The sequence below is a fragment of the Orycteropus afer genome, unplaced genomic scaffold (assembly GCF_000298275.1).
Source record: "Orycteropus afer afer isolate SDZICR_OR568_19922 unplaced genomic scaffold, OryAfe1.0 scaffold00005, whole genome shotgun sequence".
Lineage (NCBI taxonomy): Eukaryota > Metazoa > Chordata > Mammalia > Tubulidentata > Orycteropodidae > Orycteropus > Orycteropus afer.
The window spans coordinates 10,519,146-10,535,032 of record NW_006921592.1 but is presented as its reverse complement, the minus strand read 5'-3'; the positions used below and the strand labels follow the sequence as shown (position 1 = coordinate 10,535,032).

Below are 15,887 nucleotides of genomic sequence, written 5' to 3'. Positions count from 1 at the left end.
ATGAAACAAAGAAATTTTTTAAAATTCACTCAGGAGTTTAATCCAAGACACAACAGCAAACCTTTTTAAAATGACAGGGGAAGGACAGGCATTATTATAAAATATGAGCATGTAGGTCTCTGGTTTGCCGTCAAAATAATCAAAGCCAAATAACTTCAAGCTGTCAGTCAAGGAAGCTGCTATTTTTCATTTTCCAAAAAGCGGTAACACCTTCATGATTGTATCTTATTTTTGACTAAACATAATTTATATATGATAATTAACAGATAATTATTGTATTAGAAGTGTAGTATTTGCATAAATCACTCCCTATCCATAAAAAAATGTTTGTGGATAGCAGAAATATAAAATCAATGAAAACTTCGTTGGCAATGCTCTGAAAACACCTGAAACATAGCTATTGTTGTGCATCATCACCTAACTAGGACAAAGCACTTGCTATCAATTTTAGTATTATCCCTCTCAAGTTGAATTAGTAACTATATAAATGAAAGTGTCAAAAGTGGTGTGGTTGAGGCTTTGGGACTATTTAACTTCCCAATGACTTAATAATTTAAGAATGATTTTATTTTCACCTCCTCATAAAAATGAAAAACTTTTGGGAAGCATAAAGGACAAAAGAAAAAAAGTCTGCCTCAACAGGCAGACAGACCACAAAAGCTCTCAAAAAACACAAAAACCATTTCAAATGTATGTTTCATGAATTCAAACCTTAATTTGAATTCATTCAACTCCAGGAACTGGTGAAATCCTACTGAGCTATACCAAATGTGGATAAAACAACAACCAACAGCTACAGTTTGCCAAAAATTGAGTGCAGATGAGATTTAATATTTTTCCTCTCTGAAACAAAAGGCAATAAATCACAACACTCTAGATAATGCAATGGCTAACAATTTATAATATAAAGATATATTTAATACAGCAACCAAAGTACTGCAAAGAGTTTAAAAAAAAAAAAAAATTCCAGACTAGTAAGAGGAAAATAAAAACCTATAGCTACCACAAATGAGTAAAATGGGATACAGAATGTAATTTAAAACAAATTAAAACTCAGGAAGATAATATATCACTCACCAAGATGAATGAAGAAAAGCTTGCTGCTTAGGCTGGTCATTGCACTGAAATGATCATTGTCCTTAGTTCGAATGTAATCCATACTTAAACTCTCCTTATTTCTCAATATATATGATTTTGCCATAGGAACACTGAGTACACTAAAGGAATCACTTGGTGAAACAGAGATAGTAAGTCCAAGAGAATTTATAATCATAAATGGTGCTAGATCCTTTAAGAATACATCTGAAGATCCAGTGGCAGCTTCTGTAAATGCCTTAAAAATAAATAAATAAAAGATCTTAAATAAGACACCATATAAATAAAATGTGGAAAATTAAATGACCATTAGAAGAACACCAATGGACACATGTCAAAAAACTAAGTCAATAATAAACTTTTTGTTTAAATAAAAGAAAGGGACAATGCAGACTAGGATCCTATCAATAAAAGTGTGAAATTTCTTTTCTTACCTTGCCTAAATTATTTAACATTACAAGGCCACACTTGGATAATGTAATGTTTAGCTGATCTTTTGAATAGAAACTGAAGGTAGTTTTGTATTCTGGAACTTTGTAGTTTTCTTCTTCAGTATCTGATTCAACAATGGCTTTTTTTGCTTTCTTTTTCATCTAAAATACCAAATAAATTATAGCAATATAAGAAAAACTTGTTTCTAGGAGCACAAGATAACTCATTTTACATAGTAAAAACAAACTTTAGATAAACCCCAATAATATCATTAGAAAGAGGAATACATTTTATCAGTTCTACTTCTTTACTGGAAACACTTGGAAATCAGCAACAAAGCAGTATTAGTGTGTGTAGGAGAACCTCTTATTATCAGTGATAATATAATGGTAGGAGTTCTGGTAGCATAGTGGCTAAAGCACTTGACTGCTAACCAGACGGCTGGCAGTTCAAACCCACCAGACACTCCTCGGAAGAAAGGTTGGGCAATCCTACTTCCGTAATGATACTGCCTCGGAAACCCAAGGAGGGGTCGCTATGAGTCAGGGCCGACTCGACGGCACATAACAACAACAATATAATGGTAGTCACATATTAGAAGGAGAAAAATTAAATGTATGTAAAAGCTGAATGAAAATTAAAAGCATACATATCAGAACAATATGGAAATTTAGAGCAATAAAAAGAAGTATATTTAGTCTTTTAGTCATGTTATAAAGAACTAAAACCTAAGGACTTAACAAAGACAGACAATTAGTGACAAAACTGTGTAGTAAACCTAGGACTCATAGAATATCCCTTTTCAGGATTCACAAACCCAATGTCCATGTACAGTCTAACATAAAAACCATCAAAGGAGTCCTTTATCTAAATCCTTTATCTTAAAAATCAAATTTACTGGTCTAACACCAAAAAAGCAGGACATGCCAAGACAGTCACCTTTCTTGTTACTTTAACTGGCTCTAAGCTACTGACTGCTAACCAGAAGGCTGGTGGTTCAAACCCACCAGCTACTCCTCGAAAGGAAGATGGGGCAATCTACTTCCGTAGTGATACTGCCTCAGAAACCCAAGGAAGGGTTGCTATGAGTTGGGTCTGACTCAACGGCACATAACAACAACAAGCTACTGAAAACTTGTTTGCAAAATGACTGAACTATTACTAAGCAGGAGACATACTGGTTTATCTACAGTTTCCGATTTCAGGAACATAATTTCATCCATAAAAAAGGCCCTGATTCTCATGATTAAATAAATTCACAATATATTTTAAACAGGTAACAATATAACTTCTATAACTAAATATCAGAGGACAAAGGCAACATGAGATAGACAACAACCTACAAGAAAATGACAACAGCATTAGAACATAGTGGATAAGAAGAGCAGGGACTCTACCATCAGGTTTGCATCCCACCTCCTCCATTTTCTAGCTATCATTGCTTTCAGGAGGTCCCTGAACATCTCTGGTCTCATTACTTCATATGTTAAAATGGATATAAAAATTGCATCTTCTTCAAAGGGTTAAATCAAAGATACAGTACTTAGAATAGTGTCTCCTACATAATAAATGTTGCAATTATATTAGAAATATATGAAGTATCAGCCTTGGATTTGAAAATTACATTCAGAGTCAAACAGGGAAGCATGTAGGACAGGCTCATAATGAGAAAACTTCAACTCTGTTGTGATTAAAATTAACTCATGTCACCAAGAGACAACATGAATCCCATTCTCCATGACCCTGTGACCAGAAGAACTAGCTGGTGCCCAGGTACCACTGCTGACCTCTCTAATAGGGATCACAATAGGAGGTCCTAGATAACAGTGGGAAAAAAGTGTGGAACACAACTCAAAATCGTAAAAAAGAAAAACAAAAAAAACTAGACTTACTAGTCTAATAGAGACTGGTGGAACCCCTGAGACTATGGCACTTAGACGCCCTCCAAGCCAGGCACTGAACTGAGTCTCATAGCTCAATTTTCAGCTACATAATGGACATACTTATAAGGTAAACAGTAATACTAGAAAGACATGCACCCATTAGAATAATCAACCATATGAGATCAAAAGGTCAGCATTTGCCTAAAGATAAAGCTAAGAAGACAGGGACAAGGATAGGAAAGAAGGACAAAGGTAAATGGTAAACACGGACAGGAAGTGGGAAGAGTGCTATTATACCGTGGGGATGGCAATGAATGTCACAAAACATTTATGAATTTGTTCTGTATACTTCACCTAATCACACACACACACACACACACAACACCTCATGTCTCATGTAGTATTGACCTTCTAAATTTCTTAAGTTATTTTTCAGACTTCAAATTTACCTTGAATCCAAGATTCCATGGTCTAAAATCCTCAGTCTGATCAATTTCTAAGGGTTCCAGCAAAGGCTCCCACACACCAAACATTTCATTGTAATAATGCACCTATAGAAATAATTGTTATTTTTTTTAAATAAGGTATTCTGATATTTAAAAAAATTATCTTCCATGCTGTTTCCCTCCACCATGTTTTTTATTATTTCTTCTATATGAAACTGTTTTAGGTACCATTAAGTTGCTTTCTACATACTTTCTCCTAATGTTTTCCTCACCTAGTTAACCTCAAAGCTCACATTCACCCTTCAAATTATAATCCAGATAAAATTGTCTTCTAAGCATTTACTGTTCCCTCCAGGTTGGGCTGGCTAAGCATCAAACACTATGTTTACCTATCATATATTATTGATATTAATATCTCTCTACAGAATGAAAGCCTCTTGAAGGTAAGCACCATATCATCCAATAAGTGTTTGCTTATTTGAATACTTTAAACTTCTTCGTCATCCTACATCAAATCCTCTGAAAAATATACAGATATTTAAACAGAATTGAAATTATAAAACCTAGTCAAGCCAGTTTTAACACTAGTAGTACATTACCCTATACCAACACACTTAAATATTACAACAGCTTATAAAAGTTCCTATTAGCAGTGATATGGCAGAACATCATACAAGTTTCAACAGATAAAATTCAATTAGTAATTCAAACCAAGATATCTCAGGATGATTATAAATGGATAAATTATGAAGCAAAATATATGATGGTTCAACTGAAATATCTCCCAAATTATCTCAAAAAAAAAAACAAACAAACCTGTTTTACAGTACTGTATGAAAAATTTAAAGATCTTAGTGGACTCTCTGGAAGGAAGACTATGCAAACTACTTCTGTAAAGATTTACTGCCTCAGAAACTCAAAGGGGATCGCTATGAGTCAGAATCGACTCAATGGCAGTGAATTTGGGGTTTTTTGGTTTGAGTAGACTCTCAGGTCCCTAGGAGATGCAAAAAGTTTGCACTTGACTCTGGTGGTATAGTGCCTAAGGCATTTGACTGCTAACCAGAAGGCTGGCGGTTCAAACCCACCAGCTACTCCCTGGAAGAAAGGTTGGGCAATCTACTTCTGTAGTAATACTGCCTTGGAAACTCAAGGAGGGGTTGCTATGAGTCAGATCGGACGCAACAGCAGTGATTGCATTTGTTTTTACTAACCTAAAGTTTGGTGGTCCTGTGGAAGAAAGGCCTGACAATCTGCTTCCATAAAGATTGTTGTTGTTGTTGCTGTTAGGTGCTGTTGAGTAGGCTCCAACTCATATCAACTCTATGCACAACAAAACAAAACACTGCCCAGTCCTGTGCCAGCCCCATGATCCTTGCTATACATGAGCCCATTGTTGCAACTGTGTCAATCCATCCCATTGAAGGCCTTCATTGACCCTCCACTTTACCAAGCATGATATCCTTCCCTAGGGAATGGTCCTTTTTGACAACATGACCAAAGTAGCTCAAAAAAAGTCTGGCCATTTTAGCTTTCAAGGAGTATTCCAGCTGTACTTCTTCCAGGACAGATTTGTTAGTTCTTTTGGCAACCCATGGTACTTTCAGTATTCTTCACCAACACCACAACTCAAAAGCATCAACTCTTCTTTGGTCTTCCTTATTCGCTGCCAGCTCTCATATGCATGTGAGGTGACTGAAAACACCATGGCTTGGGTTACACGCACCTTAGTCTTCAAAGAGACATCTTTGATTTTCAGCACTTTAAAGAGGTCTTCAGCAGCAGATTTACCCGGTGCAACATGTTGTCTGATGTCCTGACTGATGCTTCCATTGTGTTGATTGTGGAACTGTAATATGAAATCTTTGACAACTTCAATCTTTTCTCCATTTATTGTGATGCTGCTTACGGTACAGTTGTGAGGATTTTAATTTTCTTTATGTTGAGGTGTTATCCATACTGCAAACTGTAGTCCTTAATCTTCATCAGTATATGCTTCTAGTCATCCTCACTTTCAGCAAGCAAGGTTGTGTCTTCTGCATATCACAGGTTGTTAATGAGTCTTCCTCCAATCCTGATTCCATGTTCTTTTCCTTATAGTACAACTTCTTGGATTATTTGCTCAGCATACAGATTGAATAACTATGGTGAAAAGACACAACCCTGACTCACTCCCATCTTGATTTTAAACGATGCAGTATCCCCTTGTTCTGTTTAAATGACAGCCTCCTGGTCTATGTGCAGGTTCCTCATGAGCACAATTAAGTGTCCTGGGATTCTCGTTCTTCTCAATGTTATCCATAATTTGTTATGATCCACACAACTGAATGCCTTTGCACAGTCAATAAAACACAAGTAAAGATCTTCCTGGTATTCTTTGTTTTCAGCCAAGATTATCTGGCATCAACAATGATATCTCTCATTCCACATCCTCTTCCGAATCCACCTGGCATTTCTGGAAGTTCCCTGTCAATACACTGTTGCGACTGTTTTTAAATTATCTTCAGCAAGATTTTACTTCTGTGAGATATTAATGATACTGTTTGATAATTTGCACATTCTGTTGGGTCACCTTTCTTTGGGATGGGTACAAATATGGATCTCTTCCAGTCAGTTGGCCAGCTACCTGTCTTCCAAATCTCTTGTCATAGATGAGTGAGTGCCTTCAGCGTGGCAACTGTTTGTTGAAACACCTCAATGGGTATTCCATCAATTCCTGGAGACTTGTTCTTCATCTATTCCTTCAGTGCAGCTTCAACTTCTCCCTTCAATAACATTGGTTCTTGATCATATGCCACCTCCTGAAATAGTTTTAACATCAATTTTTTTTTTGTACAGTGACTTTGTGTATTCCTTCCATCTTCTTTTGATGCTTCCTGCATCATTCAATATTTTGTCCATAGAATCTTTCAATATTGCAACTCAAGAGTTGAATTTTTTCCTCAGTTCTTTCAGCTTGAGAAATGCCAAGCGTGTTCTTCCCTTCTGGTTTTCAAACTCCAGGTCTCTTCACATTTCATTATAGTATTTGGCTTTGTCTGCTCAAGCTGCTCTTTGAAATCTTCGGCTCAGTGCTTGTATATGGTCAGTTCTTCCATTTGCTTTAGCTACTCTCCATTCAAGGGCACGTTTCAGAGTCTCTTCTGACATCCATTGTAGTCTTTTCTTCTTTTCAGACTTCTTAATGATCTTTTGCTTTCTTCATGGATGATGTTCTTGATGTCATCCCACAATTCTTCTGGTTTTCAGTCATGGGTGTTCAATGCATCAAATCTATTCTTTAGATGGTTTCTAAATCCAAGAGAGGATCTCTGGTAGCATGTTGCCTAAGGCACCTGACTGCTAACCAGAAGGCTGGTGGTTCAGACTCACCAGTCACTTCTCAGAAGGAAGGTTGGGCAATCTACTTCCATAGTGACACTGCCTCAGGAACCCAAGGAGGGGTCGCTATGAGTCAGGGCCGACTCGACGGCACATAACAACAACAAATCCAGGAGGAGTATAATCAAGGTCATATTTTGGCTCTCATGGACTTGTTTTAATTGTCTTCAGCTTGAACTTGCATATGAGCAGTTGATAGTCTGTTCCACAGTCAGCGCCTGGCCTTGTTTTGGCTGAAGATTTTGAGCTTCTCCATCACCTCTTTTCACAGATGTACTCAATCTGATTCCTGTGTATTTCATCTGGTGAAGTCTACATCTATAGCTGCCATTTATGTTGTTGAAGAAAGGTATTTGCAATGAATAAATCAATGGTCTTGCAAAATTCTATCATGCAATCTCCAGCATCATTTCTATCACCAAGGCCATATTTTTCAACTATGGGTGATTCTTCTGTTTCCAACTTTTGCATTCCAATCACCAGTGATCATCAACACATCTTGATTGCATGCTCAGTCAATTTCAGACCACAGAAGTTGATAAACATCTTTGATTTTATTGTCTGTGGCTTTGGTGGTTGGTGTGTAAATTTGAATAATAGTAGTAGTAACTGGACTTCCTTGTGGGCATATGGATATTATCCTATCACTGACAGCACTGTACTTCAGCATAGATCTTGAAACATTCTTTGTGACAATGAATGCCATGCCATTCCTCTTCAATTTGTTATTCCCGACATAGTAGACCATATGGTTGTCTGATTCAAAATGGCCAAAACCAGTCCATTTCAACTAATACCTAGGATTTCGATCTTTATGCATTCCATTTCATTTTTGACAACTTCCAATTTTCCTAGACTCATACTCTGTAAATGTTCTGATATTAATGGATGTTTGCAGCTGTTTCTTTTCATTTTGAGTCATGCCACATCAGCAAACAGAGGTCCTGAAAGCTTTACTCCATCTACATCTTTAAGGTTGGCTTGACTCTGAAGAAGCAGCTCTTTTCTAGTCATATTCTGAGTGCCTTCCAACCTGAGAGTCTTGTCTTCTAGCACCATATCACACAATGTTTCAGGGCTATTCATAAGGTATTCACTGGCCATTTCTTTGAGAAGTGGATGACCCTTCCTTCTTCTAAGTCTTGCTTAGTCTAGAAGCTCTGCTGAAACCTGTCTACTGTGGCTAACCCTGCTGGTATTTGAAATACCAGTGGCATAGCCTCCAGCCTCAGCAAAACATGCAAGTCACCACAGTACTACAAACTAACAGATGAGTAGTGGCCATAAAGATTACATAAAAATTACAACCATGTATGTAAAGATTACAACCAAGAAAACCCTATGAAGCAGTTCCACTCTGTAACACATGGGGTTGCCATGAGTAGAAATTGACTTGGCGGCAACAGGCTTGGTGTTTCTTTGGTTTAGTGGACTCTTGCTAGTCTATAAAGACCCTGCAACGTACAAAAAATGCAAGGCATATCCTTCTAATTTTTCATATAACTCTTCTTGAAAAGATTACATATATTTTCAGAAATCCCATCTATTTTTCCTTTTAAAAGAAAATAATGATATTCAATTTTAATTCATAAAAATAAGAAATTTAAATATAATCAATTGCTTAGTAATATATATCACCTAAATGTTGACATCTTCAATTGAAATAAAAACTTTATGGGACTATATATTCTAAAAGAAAACATAATATACACATAAAAGGAACTATATTGTTTTTGTTGCTGGTTGCCACTAGTTGATTCTGACTCATGGTGACCTCAAGTGTACAGAACAGAACTAGTCTATAGAGTTTTTAAGGCTGTGATACTTCAGGAGCAGATTGCCAGGCTTGTCTACCATGGTGCCTCTAAACCAAAACCAAACCAAATCCACCACCATGGAGTTGATTCCGACTCACAGCGACCCTATAGGACAGTAGAATTGCCTCAAAGTGTGTCCAATGCTGTAAATCTTTACCGAACCTCTCTTCCACTGAAGACTGCCTCATTGTTCTTCAGTAGAAGAGAGGTTGGTGGGTTCAAACTGCCAACCTTCTGGTTAGCAGCCAAATGCCTTAACCACTGTGCTTCCAGAGCTCCTTAGGTACCTCTATAGAAAGTACATAATCTAATTAGTAATTTAAACTTTATATATATATATACATGATTCAAACAACTAAAAATTTTGTAAACTTTTTTCCAAAAGTTTTTTGAGCTAACATTTTGTCTTAACCTTAATTTATCTATCTAAAAAATACTCCCAAAATATTCCATGTGTGGCACGATTTGTTGCAAAAATTGGAAAATACTATGTATGCTTACTTCTAGGTCAAGTTGACAATGGAGATTTATTAGAGAACTCCAGTTTTTGCCTTCCCCTGAAAAACGTGACTTTGCCAAAAGCATAGGCACTGTTCTATGACCAATTCCAGCCTCAAGAACTATAAAAATAGAATCAATGTTCATTTTTATCATCTCTCCTTTGGGTACCAATTCAGTTGTTGGGGCTGTATTTTCAGCTTCATTTGGTTCTTCAAGGAACCACATTTTTAAATTCTTAGTATCCTTCTTTTCCCATAATTGTGCTATGGAAGTAGTTTCTTTCGGGATGGTTTCTTTAGTTGTATAAAGTGCTGAAGTTATAGTAATCAACGTATTTATGATAACTGGTGAAACCTAAGAGGAAGAAAATTAAATTAATAAAAAATCTACACATATCACTTTCAAAGATAATTAAAAATATATTAAATATATTTACTAAAGAATCATGGGAAATAGTGAGCTAACATTAATGTCATGAAGTAGTAGATATAATTTACTGTCTATAAAAATTTTTAAATTACCATAACTTATTTTCAATTTGTTAAAATATTGACATGATTATTCCAGATATTAAACTGATCTAGTATAATTTCAACTATACGCACTACAGGAATGTTAGATGTTGAGACGAAAAAAAGCAGTCAAACTACACTAATAAAATGTAGGACAACATTTTTATAAGATATACTTTAATAATATTTTCAACAGAAACCTTCATTGTTTTCCTTATTTAATAAAGCAAAGACTTAAGATAATATATTGCTTCTTTTAAACTATGCTGATTAAAAGAAAAAGTACACTAAAGTTGAATGATACCATTTGACCTCACCTTTAGTGTCAGGGATTTTACTGACATATCAATCACTTGTGGGTCTGTACCTATCTGAGTAGCCTGATAAAACAAGTCACAAGGCTGCAAAACCTATACGAGAGAAAAACCAGTAACTAAATTAAATATTTCTATTTAAAGACTTCCTTAATAATGCCTAATTATGTTAATCAAACTAGTCACAATAACTGTTTAAAAACAAATAATTACACATTTATTATCACTTTATTCATTACTTATACTAAATAGAAAATCTTAATACTATTAGGAAAAAATATTAATATAAAAAAATTATGTAGAAGTATTTTTTAATGTGAAAAACATAAACTTTGTATTATGTATTGTATTTTTTAGCACCTAATAAAGTATATTTTTATCATGTTATTTTTTTTCCATTTTAAAAGGCTAAAATATTACTACACAGTAAAATACAAACAAGAAGACAGTCAAAAGCAAATAGCCAAATACTCAAATAAGTCATATTGAGAAAAGCAAAAACATAACTCCACAGCAAAAACATCCAGGAACAAGAATAAAAAAAAAAAATAGTAAAACTGAAATAACATAATAACCAACTGATAGAAAGTCTTAAACTCCAGACAGAAGTTTAGGATTGACATAGTAGAAAGTCTGGATTGAAATTTGTCAAGCTAAAACTGACGTCTTACTCAAACTATTCCAACATACACATACAAGACAGACAACACTGAACAGAAATGGAAAGTATGAAAAAGAGTTTCAAAGCTCATGTAATAATAATCCAGATTAAGTTTTCAAAGTAGAGGAAAGGTTATTTAACAGAAAAGTTTGGAAAGAATGTGGGTAGATTTTATTTGATAAAGGAGTATATACTCAATCCAAAATAAATGTTATAATTAAGCAGATAATTAAAAACTAAACTTACAGTAGTGATGTTGCCTTTTCTCTTCACTGGAAGAAATGGGCATGCTCTCACTTGGAGATCTTTAATGGCAGCAGTCATTGCATCATTTTCAAGGTCACCTTTCCAACAAATTTCACACTGTGTTGTAATGACTAAGGCAGGGGCATCATTTCTTGTCATGTCAGCCACAAACACAATTTCAGGATTTTTAATCATAATGTTAATTTCCCACTTCCCTGATTCCTCTACAGGTACTAAAAGATAAGTTAAAATAAATTAATATTTTAAAGTATGTATAACTAATTACTGTTCCCATTATTTATAAATAACTTATAATTCATGGCAAAATGCCTTTTATGTCTATTTAAAAAGCAAAGTAAAAGAATCTTAGATCCCAAAGTATATCTACTGCAATTCTTTTAATAAAGACGTAAAGAAGCTGCAGCCAAAAAATACAGGAAAACATCTCTACTATTTAAAGGCCAAGTTGGAATAGAATCTTGCTTCCAACTCTGAAGCTGATGTTGTTTCTATAATACCACAATGAATGAATTAAGTAAAAAAGACAATAGGAAATTTTATGTTAAAGTAGAAATAAATAAGAAAAAGTAAAGCAAGCACTTTAAATTAAAATACTATCTTTAATTATGAAAAGGAGTAGTAAGTTCATTATTTTCCATTTGTTTTCTAGTCATCTTAATGTAGATCTCTTATTTTAACCCAATATGTATTCATACCCTTTAAAAAAATACAAACACAACATCTCAGAAAACACATTTGGATTTTCTACTTTGAAAAATAAAGACTTTACTTTATCAATGTACTTACCTTGTTCATCTAGAAGGCTAATCAAACTTAAGTGCTGATATACATTTCAATAATAATAAACATCCAGTAACTAACTAACCTTCTTCCTTAGAAGGCCATGCTTGAACACTGGTTTCTACAGCAGTGCCTGTGCTGTAGGCTTCAAGAAAGACATTTGCAACTGTCATCAGAAATTCCACACTAGCACAGATATATACTTCTTGCAAGACTACATCAGTCACCCAACCTTCTCTGACTTGCTTGTACCATACATCCATCATGTCCTTTTTGTCAAACCCAACTGTCAGTCCTATCATTCTGAAAGACAAAATGATAACAATTCCCATGTATGAGTCATCTAACAAATGACCAAACATACATACATCTTAGTTAGACCTCTTTTAACTTTCATTGACAGCAAATCAGTGTTGTGAAGTCATGTCCCCTATGAAGATCAACAAAGTTCTCCAAATAATGTACTTAAAAACTTCTAGAGAATGACTAATTCTAAATTGTTGTTGTTGTTGTTGTGTGCTGTCAAGTCGGCCCTGACTCATAGCGACCCCTCCTTGGGTTGCCGAGGCAGTTATCACTATGGAAATAGATTGCCCAACCTTCCTTCTGAGAAGTGGCTGGTGGGTTTGAATCGCCAGCCTTCTGGTTAGCAGTCAAGTGCCTTAGACACTATGCTACCAAAGCAATTATTTCAAATTTTCAGAATTTTGAATATAAGCATATTTTTCTTCTTGATGTTTTTTCATTCATTTCTATCAAAATTTGCATGGGCAAACAATGTATCAGAGAATTTTAAATACTTCAATTTAACTGGATAGCTCATTTCCATGTATTCAATTCATCTATATGCCAGTGAGTAGGGAGTAGCACACAGCTGAACCAGGTCATTTTAAATGCTGACTGAGTACCATGACTCAGTTGAACTGAAGCTTTGATGTAAGATCAACATCAAATGTAGGATGTTACCAGAAAATGAGGATGCAGCTTTGGGGCTAGGTTCTACAAAATAAATCAACTGTTTCTCTAGTAAAACCCCATAACACTGTTATAATACATACCTAGGAGTTGCCTTCTTGACATGAGGCCTTTTATCATCTAAAACACAGTTTTTTAATGAGAAGGAAGACAATGTTGAGTCATCTGTATACATTTTTAAAGTACTTATAATATTCTCCAATCTGAATTCAGCAAGTTGCAGAGAAGGATCACGAACATCTGTAAAGGAAGTCTGTGGAAGAGGAAATCAATGCAAAAATTACACAAAACTCGTCTAATGACACTCCAACACCTCAATAACAAAAAGACAAACAATCCAATTAAAAAATGGGCAGAAGACATGAATAGACACTTCACCAAGGAGGATATTCAAGCAGCCAACAAACATATGAAGAAATGCTCACGATCATTAGCTATTAGAGAGATGCAAATCAAAACAACAATGAGATACCATCTAGCTCCAGCACTAGTATCAAAGTTCAACAAGACAGAAAATAACAAATGCTGGCGAGGTTGTGGAGAGATTGGGACTCTCATACACTGCTGGTGGGACTGTAAAATGGTACAACCATTGTGGAAAGCAGTATGGCGATTCCTTCAAAAGTTGGAAATACAAATACCATTTGACCCAGCCATCCCATTACTAGGTATATAACCCTAAAGAAATGAGAGCCATAACAAGAACAGATATATGCACGCCGATGTTCATCGCAGCACTATTTACAATAGCCAAAACTTGGAAACAACCTAGGTGTCCAACAACTGAGGAATGGATAACCAAACTTTGGTACATTCACACAATGGAATACTATGCAACGCTAAAGAATAATGTAGAATCTGTAAAACACCGCATAACATGGATGAACTTGGAGGACATTATGCTGAGTGAAATAAGTCAGTCACAAAAGGACAAATATTGTATTAGTCCGTTATTGTAAAAGTTAAGGAAAGGTTTATATATTGGAAGACATTTTCTTTGTTGGTTACCAGGGGTGGGAGGGGAGGGGAGGGAATGCTGTTAGATAGACAGAGATAAATATTGATTTGGGTGAAGAGAAGGGCAATGTACCAAATGTGAGTGACCAATATGGCAGCATTGAGGATGAGAAAGACATAGAGAGGTACATGGGCAGTACAGACAACAAATATGAACCCTTATGCATATACAGTACTGAGTTGTCAGTGAAAGCAAATACGGGTATAGGGACGGATAGATAGGTGAACAAGCTAAACAATTAGGTATGTCTAAATGGAGAGTGTATCCAAGATCATATATAGGGTTGGCAGACAATGGGCCTATAAGTTCATGTGAATGATCAGAATTCCCAGGTGTATAGTAGAGCTGACAAGGGGCAAGGTTATGGTCATTGCTTGGTCACAGTCAGCTACCCAAAGGGACCGAGTAGTTGATTCTGCAGGCTTCAGACCATAGTTGCAGGGGACATCAAGCTCAATTGGCATAACATACTATACAAAACATTGTTCCACCTACTACTTTGGCGAGTAGCGACTGGGACCTTAAAAGCTAGCAAGCTGCCATCTAGATGCAACAACGGGTCTCTCCTTGTCAAGAAGAAAGAAGAAAACTAAAATTAATGGAAACAATCAGTCCTAGTGACTGGTACACCATCCGATCTGCAACCTATACAACTATGAGACCAGAAGAACTAGATGGTGCCCAGCTACCACTGCCATCCACTTGGAAGGGATGTAGGAGATCCTGCATAAAGAGGGAGAACAATGTGGAACAAAACTCAAAATCATTTGGAGGAAAAAAAAAAAAGAAGGTGGGGACCAGGTTTGCTAGTCCAATAGAGCCTGGTGTAACCACTGAGACTATGGCCCCTAGCTGCCCTTCAGGTCTGGAATTGAACCCACAACTGTGGTTTCCAGCCAAACAAAGTTCAGGCATGTGAGTTAAACATTTACCTCAAGTAGACACACGCCCTGGAGAGAACAATCATGGGAGAAGGAAGGGCTGCTTATGCACAGGGAGATAGCTCAGGGTGCAGAAGAGTATGAAGGGATGGACACTAGGAGGAGGTAACTATGGGGAGGAAGTGGGAGGGGAGCTGCTGCATTGTAAATTTTGGTCAATGACATGAGACAAAGTATATGTGAACTGCTGTATGAAAAGTGAATTTACTCTGTAAATCTTCACCCAAATCCTAATTAAAAAAAAAAAAAGAAAAAAAAAAATATATATAATCATAAAAAAAAAACTTGTCTAATGCCTATCTTAAGCTATAAACTCCTACATAATATTCTCTCTGCTTATATTATATGAAACATCAAAATTCTCTATCTCCAAAGGGTTTGCTAATAAAAGGCAAATAATAATAATAACAACTTATATTTAAAAATTTATTTCTCACATCACTGGCTATGTGAAGGATAATGCATTTAAAAGGGAAATGGTAAAAATTATAATTAGTTTAAAGCAGAAATGTCAACCATTTTCTCAAAGGAACAGATACTCTAAACTTTCTATGACATATTAACAATTACTAATTGGTACCCATTCTCTGTATCATTTTCATCAAGTGGAAACACATTTTGTCTTCCGTCCTGACTTACCTGTTCAGGACCCGGACTGTACAGCACCATAGTGAGATAGTCTGTCCTGAAACTCACATTTACTGTTGTCTTAACTGGAGAGGCACGTGAATGTATTTCTACCACAGCAGCTGTCACTACAGTTGTTCCTTGGAATAAAGTTGTTGGATTAAAAAATAAATAAATAAAATGTAGCTCATTAAAGCAGTCTTCAAGTAGATTTAACAGAATTATTAATCAAATGGG

At 35.7% G+C, this 15,887-nt stretch overlaps 1 protein-coding gene across 1 annotated transcript in view; it reads right to left on the bottom strand.

Moving 5' to 3' along the window:
- Positions 1–15,887, bottom strand: part of VPS13A (vacuolar protein sorting 13 homolog A) — a 266,157-nt gene that overhangs the window by 104,182 nt on the left and 146,088 nt on the right. The window contains exons 36-44 of the mRNA XM_042780717.1: positions 15,663–15,790; positions 13,148–13,317; positions 12,175–12,392; positions 11,289–11,521; positions 10,385–10,477; positions 9,556–9,909; positions 3,860–3,961; positions 1,530–1,688; positions 1,078–1,333 (exon numbers count right to left, since the gene is read on the bottom strand). Coding sequence (XP_042636651.1) covers positions 1,078–1,333; positions 1,530–1,688; positions 3,860–3,961; positions 9,556–9,909; positions 10,385–10,477; positions 11,289–11,521; positions 12,175–12,392; positions 13,148–13,317; positions 15,663–15,790 — 1,713 coding nt within the window. The remainder of the gene's footprint in view (positions 1–1,077; positions 1,334–1,529; positions 1,689–3,859; positions 3,962–9,555; positions 9,910–10,384; positions 10,478–11,288; positions 11,522–12,174; positions 12,393–13,147; positions 13,318–15,662; positions 15,791–15,887) is intronic.